The following is an 8909-nucleotide window of genomic DNA, read 5'->3' as shown; positions in this document are numbered from 1 at the left end:
TGTCCCTGCCCATGGCAAGGGGGTTGGAACTAGATGATCTTAAGGTCCTTTCCAACCCTAACTATTCTATGGTTCTATGTTTCTTTTTTTTCTGGTCAGAGAAGCATACAAGATCTTGGCAGCAGATCTCCCTAGCCAGGCAGAAAGCAGCTGCTCAGGCTATTTAGAGCTCTGAAAGGCAACGCTCTACAGACCTCCTCCATGTGCCAACTTTAGAAATATGGGAGAAGAGGGACAGAATCAATTTAAGTGACTTGCACTGTTCTAGCTACTGATGCAGATGATGTGACGGTATTACCCATAACTGACTCAGCTTCTTGTAACACCCAGTAAAAGTGAAAATGAGCATCACCGACCATTCTGAGCTTCTCTACATTAATGCACCCTTTTCACTTAGCCCAAATTCTGAGGTTTAAAACCGGAGTAACTGAATTAATCTTTAAGCATCGCACTGCACTCAGAAGTAGATGGCATCTCTTTGCAAATGCTCTCTGGCATGCGTGACTAACAAAAGGTGACAAAATACTGTCACACATGTTGAGTAACTGCTGGAAAGATGAGGCTGTTCAAGCTGTGTTTGCAAATCTGGTGTGCAATCAGGTATACAGAGCCATGTAGCACAGCTGCATACCACCCAGCAGCTCCAGGCAGGACCTGTCCATGATGCAACAAGACTTGTCAAGTTGTTACTAGCTCCCACGGGAGACAAAACATGGCAGTTCATTCTCTACAAAGTCCTAGATCAGATGGATTAGTGTCTTTACTGGGAAGGAAAAAGTGCTTCATGACTTCTAAACCCTTGGTTAGCTGCAGCTCTAATTGGCAGGAAGTCTCCATCAGTCCTTTCCCTCAGATTGGGCCTCTAAACAAATAGCAATGGCTGGGAAATAGATCTGTAACAAAGAGCATCTTCTAGAACAATTCCAGCTGAATCAGTACAGCAGCAATGACACAGACATGCAGGAAGGTTAGAAGACTAGAGCTGGCACTTACAGCTATGAAGGACTGAATCTGTCCAAACAACTCTTGTAGGAGACCAGAGAGAGAGAAAACAGAGGGACAAACATCTGAAAAGAGCAATGTGTAACTGGAATCCAGAACTGTATCACAACTGAAAACAAGAAATCAACATATATATGGATTTCAGTTGCTTTTGGTTGACTAACTGCAGAAGAAAACCACTGTCGAAGTCAGGCTAGACAAAGGAACAAGACCACTTGTGTAAAATAATTAATACAGAAAACAACCCACAACTCCAATAAGCAGCTTTCAAACCCCTGCCTAGGAAGAAAACAAGATTTGTCCCCAGGGAGAACTCACTTGATTTGACTTGCAGGTGTGGAATGGTCCAATGAAGCCCCTTTCATTAAATCATGGCAGCTCCATTTGAAAGGATAGCATCAGTTTCAGAGTGGATAATAAGATGGTAATCTATGAACAGGTCTCAGTGCACCTGCCCATTTCTTTGTTGTCCATCTTCAGACAGATTTGATAGGAAAGAGAAAAATCTGGGTTTCCCCCCCAAGCAATATCCAGAGTATCTTTCTGTGTCATTGAAGAAGGTTTCCAGGCCACATAAATAAGGCCAAAATTGCATTTGTATGCTAGTGAAGCCATTTTGAAGGATGTTAACCCAGACCCTGTCATTTGGTTAGGGTCTGCTTCAAAGCAGTGCCTGCAATCATCTTTCCCAACTTGCTTAATGCTAGTGAAAGTCTCACAAGCTGTTCCTCCTCAGCTAGCAGCAGCTCCAGGCTTTGGAAGGATGGAGGATGGAGAAGGAGTGAGCAGATACAGAAGCCAAGAAGCCTTCAGTTGATGCTGACGAAGTAGCCACCTTTATTGCATTAGTTAGGGAAGAAATCACCTGAAGAGAGATTGTGTTTCTGTGTGATATATATGTATACATGTATTTTAAGGGGTCAAAGCAGCATGTTAATCCTTATTACTCCCAAATTATCTATGACCATTCAGAGATTATGGTACTTTTCATATGATAAACTAGTACTCTTTAGGCTGGAATAATGACTCTTCTGTAAAACAATGAATAAGAAGGTAACAGGCAGCAGATAAGCACATAAGGAAATTAATTCAAACCAGAGGTTTAAAAAAATTACCCAAAGTAAGTTTTTACAGAACAAAATTAACTTGTGAAGCCCACTGATAACAAGGTGTTACAGAGGGCAACAGATCAATCAAAAGGAAACAAAATAAGCCTGTAGAAAATAGAGCAATCCTATCTATTAAGACTGAAGCAAACTTTGTCTCTGCAAGTACCTAAACATCAAAATACCAGAACCAAGGACAACCACTGGTGACAGATCACCTGTCCATCCACCCATTTCACATACCATTTCCCTATGCTTGAGCAACCTCAAGACAATAAGCATTACAAGAAATAGGACATTAGGCAAATATGAGTCTCAGGAAGCCTTCTGTCAGTTGGCCTTGGGTCTAAAAATGAAGAAACAATGGCTGTTAAAATTAATTCATTCCAGATTATTCTATTTACATTTTATGTACAAAACCAAACATTTGAATTATATGAATCACAACAGCCCATCCTGGGTTAAAAACTGAGGAAAAAGGACAAGTTAATCTATCCTGATTTTTCATTTGTTGTTTTTAGTTATTTCAACTTGCTTCATTTGCAGTGTCTTGTTAGGACAGAGCATTCAGCTTCTACTGATCAGTTTGAGCCCACTCAACATGAGACAAGGCAAAATAAAAAATTAAGTAACATTTCTGGTGCTGAAAGGCAGTATGGTGTAGTAAAAAAACATGTAGCATCACATGTCAACACCTTTACCATTAAGTTCTTTTTTTTTTAAGCCATGGTCTACAATCTTTTTCTTACTTAAGAGACTACTGTAACATATACACCTCTGCAAGCGCTGAACTAGCACTGTCATCACGCTGTTATTTTTAAGCAAAGAAAAAAGTCACGTTTATTTTGTAGTAGCAATAGTTTCTTTTTTATTTTTAATATACTTTAGGAAACAATATACAAAGCTGAGCTTTGCCACCATCTTCAAACGGTGGGTTGCTCCAATTACACAAATTCAGCGTTTTGTGATGGTTAAGAACAGCAGTCAGCACCAGACTTAAACAGTTAGCTACAACACAAACATCCTTTGAAATGAAATGTCATAATATCAAGACAGGTAAACCAGGAGTCAACATATGACAACTGTTTGGGAGGTGTCTTAAATCATTCTTGTTGAATTTTATATTTCATTAAATATTTTATACACATTTTCCTGTTTACAAGTTTTAAACAAAACCTTCCTTGAGGAATTATTTAAGTACAAAAATGTTCAACAAGAACAGTTCTAATAAAGAATCCCCAAACAGACCAAATTTTAATGTGTGTTGACCAAAGGAAATGAAAACCAGTGTTTCTTTGTTTTAACATGTTTATTACAACAGATACAATTCACATCTGACTAGCTTTTTTTTTTCCTCTTTCCCCTCCCACAACCATGTTAACATGTTCATTGGGCTATTTCCTTATATTTGAGCAAGTAATGTACTTTCAGCACACATGCCCAGCAGTACTATAAGTCCATTCTTACAGGGTGCAAATGGAAATATGTTTCAATAATTTATACAAACAAGTGGGTTATGCTCAATCACTGCAATTTTAAGCTACTGTACACAGGAATGAAAAGATTATAGAAAAAGTGCCATAGCAACAGTGCCTTAAGAGAAAATCAGAAGCATTAAAAAACTGATAAAATCAGATTTAGGATTTCACGGGGAAATGGAACACAGAAAATGAAAAACATTTCTCTGTAAAACAGAAATGGAGAAGCACTGCTCTCGATTCGGTGCAAGTGTGGAAACAGTTGTTTCACGATATTTTGTACATTACCCAAGTTGTTGCAGCCTTAGACACAGATCGCCTGGCGCTTGCATTGAATTTTAGGAAATGCAAAATTTCTGAATGATAAATTAACTAAAAAAACCCCAAACAAACAAAACAAAAAAAAGAAAAAAAAAAGAAAAAAAAAAGGAAAAAAAAAAAAGGAAAGCTAATTTTGCAGACAGGTTTACATGTAAAAGGCTAGGTATTTAGCCACCTCAGCATTGATTAGTTTTGGATGTCTAAGCTCTGATACACATGGCTTCCCATGGCTTCACTCTACAAAACATATTTACAACGTGAAGAATACATCTACAAGAAATCTACATTTCAAGGGTTTTACAAATCATCCTTGTATCTTTCCCCTGAATTTGACTCCCTCCTGTCCCCTTCCCCATGTCAACTTTTTTTCTGCCCAGCTCAACGGTCCAAAGTCTACACAAATGCAGCTCAAAAGTGTTAAGACTGGACAACAGTTTAATAGTTCCTGTACTCAAAATCATGTGCAATTGTTTACAACTTTTCACACCATGAAGGAATTCTGATTCTTTAGCTTTTCAAGTTCTTTAATTTGTTGCCTCAAAAATAGTATCCTACAAGAAAACAGAAATAGATCAGTATAAACATTTTCATTTCATTATACACAGATATTAAGTATCTACATACATAGTTCTATAATTTCAGGAAAGATACCATGCTCCTTAGTTCTATTAATAAATTTCAGATATTTTTAAATTCCCAGATCTGTTCAATCACCTACAAGCACTGTATGCAGATGCAGAGACCTGCTGTGTTTGATATCTTAGTTCAGAAAATTAAGTTGCTATATTTCATCATGACTGATATGCAGTTATGTTTAAGCCTGCTCTTCATTTGATTTAACTCCCCCAAAAAGCAGGACACTGCAAGAATATAGTGAGCAACTGAATATTCTGAAGTATGGTATTGTGCCTGTGTCATGCAGTTTTCCAGACTGTACAAGAACCCAAGGCACTCATAAATATTTTCTAAAGAAGCAAGTTTTATTTCAGGTGCAACACTTTTTATTTTCCCTAGTATTTGTCTCTGTGGGTAGTGGTAGTCTCTAGCTATGGGAAGCTCAAATCTCAAAATACCTAATCACTGAAAGGCATCTAAGAAAAGAAGTTGTAACTACACCTGGCTTAGAAATTCCCTTATGCATTTTTCCTCCTTCTACTGACATAAACAGTTATTGTGATTAATGAATGTTTGGTTTACATAACTATTTCCCATAATTTTTAATGAATCTCACCAAACATCTTTTCATGATGCTGAAGTGTAATGCAGGCATGTGGAATTAAGAAAATATTCAAGGAAAGTTGAAGTTTCATATAAGTAATCTGTGACATCTAAAGCAACTTCAGCTGATGCAGAAAAAGCATCTACTATCAGCTTTGATAATCCCATCCTTTGCAAAAGCCTCCCCCCACCAACTTGTTACTTATGCCATGTATTCCACGTATTTGGGATTGCAGTAAAAATAAAAGAAACGTGTTATAGACTCAAATTCATAATATCCACTGATATCCATTACCCACTGATAGCTTAAGAATATGCAGTATACAAGAAGCAAGGTGCTATTTAGTGACCTGAACAATGATATTTGACAAGTTATTTCAGCTCAAATATGCACCCAGAGCCAAAAATGAAACCTTAGGAAATAAAACCTGTAGGAAACCAAGCAGTTCATTAAATACACTATAGAAATTTTAATCTATATAATAAAGATATGAATAGACTTTCAGAAATAATGGATATTTTTCGTTCTTTATTAGAAAAGATTTGCAAATATATTATAACTTGCTTTTGACTAAAGGATTGTTTTACTAACTGCCAAAAAGCAAGGACTTCTACGATAAAGACAGCTATTTGAACAGCATGCATCACTACTAAAGCAGCTTAAAAGAGTAATTCATATTCACTGTATTCAAACTGTAGTGTGACTTAATAGGTGGAATAACATCATTCAAAAAGGAAACAATATGAAAGTAGATTTAGGATCATAGCTACTAGTGAAAGGTTTCAGCATATATTTTAAGTCTAAACGTTTCAACCTTGCACAACAGTCTTCAACATGTCTGTATTGCTTCAGTGATACAGAGACCTGCTGTTAATGACTTCAGAAGCAGAAGTCTACTTCGCTATAGCTGTCTCCCTGAAGAACCCCAAGATCTTCTCAGATGCCTCCTAAGTAAAAACATTAATTCTCCCTTAGTTTGTGATACCCACCACACCCGTTCATACTTGCTTTGGCTTTAGGCCTACCAAATGCCTCGTACAAACTGTAGTCTTTAAGACGTATAAACTATGCAGACGTGCACCGATGTGATCTGTGCATCATGCACAAATATTTTACAAGGAGGAGTTATTCAGTTTTTCATAATGCACTAATGTATCTGGAAAGGTACTATTTACTATGCGAAAATACATACAGAAGATGTGTATCCGGTTCTGTTCACTGAAAACTAAGAGGTATCTGTGTCAGAAACAAGTAAAATGTACCAAGAGAAGACAGCCCGCAAACCTGGCAAGTATTAGCATACTTACAAAGTCATCAGCAAATATAGCTCATGCAAAACAATGCCAGAACGGGAATCTAATACCACTCTGGAAGTTACCATTTTAAAAATAAATACACAGCACACACTTACCTTTGCTCACGCAAAGTTGCTTGAATTTCACATACTCGAACTAAAGACCTTAAATTCTTTAATTCAGTACAAATTTCTGACATATGGACGCTTCCCATGTTATGGGCTTCCTCACGTAATCTTGATGCCTGCAATGGTTACAAATAAAGGTTAGGATTTTGAATCATGCATTGGAAACAAGTGGCTGTAGCCACAGAACTGCTGGATAAGCGTCTTGAAACAGCAAAGCACTCTAACTTCAAAAGGGAGTATTAGATCAGAAGTATATTAAATTCTCTACAAAAGCCCATTTAGAATCAGAAATGAACAAAACTGGCTGCCAAGAAAATGTCTAACCCAGGCCCATGCTACAGCAGGGGTGGATTTTCTTGATCCTAGCAAACATTTACCCAAACATCTTGAAAGACAGTACATGACAGAGCTCCAAGCTTCCAGAGTAACTTGTTCAGGTATTTAAGTCTCCATCCACTATTTCAACAGCAGATTTAAATTTCCCATCTAAATTAAGCCTTAGTGACAAAACCCCCAACTGAATGCTATCTTGTTTCCAGCTACCTTATACAGGAAAAACTCCACAACTTTGCAGCCCTCTTCAGGTGTTCTCTTCCATTATTTTAATATCCCCACTTAGTCAGGTGGAGACAAGCAGAAATATAAGTTTGGAAGGTATGACCTATCCAAAACTTGTGCTTTTCTTAAAAGTCTTGTCACTGAACTGGGTAAACGATTCCACAGAACTTCTCAACAGCACCAAAGGGACTAGTATAATTACTCTGAGGTCCTGTGTATCACATTGCAATAAGGAAAGTGTGTTTCTTGCAAGTGCCACACAGAAAGAAAAAAAACAAGCCAAAAACATACAATCATAGGATCAAACTGTTTCAAATAAAGCTTTCCCTGTAGTCTTACTGTTTAGCAATGTTATTCTCTGCTGTACTAGGTCTGGCTGGAATGGAGTTAATTTTCTTCCTAGCAGTCCATGTGGTGAAATGTTTTGGATTTGTGACCAAAACAGTGTTGATAACACACCAATATTTTAGCTATTTCTGAGCAGTGCTTACACAACATCAGGATTTATCCCTTTCTCTCTCTGCCTCTCCCCCAGTAAACAGGTTGTGGATAGACAAAAGGCAGGGAAGGAACAAGCCTGGGACAGCTGACCTCAATTGACCAAAGCAATATTCCCTACCATAAAATAGCATTCTCAGCAGTAAAACTGGGGGGCAGTTTTCCAGCGGTTGCCACTGTTCAGGGACTGGCTGGAGGTAAGCAGACTACTTTTGCATCACTCCCCACCTCACCCTTTACTTATTAAGCTGCCTTTTACTCTACCCATGAGTTTTCTCACTTTTGCCCTTGCAATTCTCTCCCCCATCCTACTGGAGGGACAGTGAGCAAACAGCTACTTCGCAGCCTGCTGGGGTTAATCCACAACACCTGCTGAAGTACAGGTACACTCGATCTTTCCTCCCTCAAAATAACAGTATTTAGTCCAGGTTTTCATCAATTCTGGCATTTGTCCAGCTCAAAGAAGCATGCTGTGTTCTAATTCCCTACATTAAAAGTTTCCTTTCGTGGAGTGTACCGACATCCAGGAATACCTTGGTCTCCAGTAGGCCACCATGTTGCGTTTCCTCCCTGCACACCTCTACCTACAATTCTGTTTCTCACATTCCTTAGTTATGTTGATACTTTTTTAATTAATCACATTACTGGATTATTTTCCAGTTTTCCATATTAAGTGCTAAGATTGAGAGATAACTGCTAGTGGCTCAAGAATTGTTTTAGCTACTAAGTTCTGCACAGCACGTTTCAAGTCTGACTGCTTCTACATATACCAGTCCCAAATCACCTTACTTATTTTTCAGTTTACTCTGGCATATGCTTTTATGCTCTAATTCCAATTAGGAATCTGGTTAGAAAACTGGAGAAACCACAGCACTGCACGGTTCAGTCTCTTTGCTTTCATCTAGCTTACCTTTTTCACTATGCATTGCTCTTACAGTTTCATTCACTTTTTCTTTTATAGCAAGTATCTGACTTAAGTCCCTCAACTGTTAGTATTCAAAACTATCAACAACACTGTCAAGTGAAATCATGTGAAAGAGCAGACAGGACAATACAGCATGTAACACTTGGCACAAAAGTGAAAGTATCCAACTGAGTACACAACTACCTAGCGTTAGCTGGTTTTTAGAAAAATCTCTTTATTACTGATAGCGGGACAAAAATATAAGCTATCAACTGTAAAAAACTGTATTTTTTGCATTAAAATATATGCCAATTCAGTACACAGTGAAAAATAACGCTATCAAAACTATGGATCACAGCCATTGAGAGAAGCGGCTGTGCTGCACCATTTCCTTAAATGC

The 8909-nt window shown here is 37.9% G+C and overlaps 1 protein-coding gene across 5 annotated transcripts in view; it reads right to left on the bottom strand.

Moving 5' to 3' along the window:
* Window positions 1-4324: 4324 nt before the first annotated feature.
* Window positions 4325-8909, bottom strand: part of WAC (WW domain containing adaptor with coiled-coil) — a 58235-nt gene continuing 53650 nt past the window's right edge. For all 5 annotated transcript variants that reach the window (XM_057432795.1, XM_057432798.1, XM_057432794.1 and 2 more), the window contains 2 exons: window positions 6538-6665; window positions 4325-4458 (listed from right to left, as the gene is read on the bottom strand). In XM_057432795.1, coding sequence (XP_057288778.1) covers window positions 4389-4458; window positions 6538-6665 — 198 coding nt within the window. In that variant the 3' untranslated portion in view covers window positions 4325-4388. The remainder of the gene's footprint in view (window positions 4459-6537; window positions 6666-8909) is intronic.

The sequence above is a fragment of the Pezoporus wallicus genome, unplaced genomic scaffold (assembly GCF_028554395.1).
Source record: "Pezoporus wallicus isolate ANWC-B61680 ecotype Strahan unplaced genomic scaffold, APGP_CSIRO_Pwel_v1 scaffold_2584, whole genome shotgun sequence".
Lineage (NCBI taxonomy): Eukaryota > Metazoa > Chordata > Aves > Psittaciformes > Psittacidae > Pezoporus > Pezoporus wallicus.
This window is presented reverse-complemented; position numbering and strand designations above follow the sequence as displayed.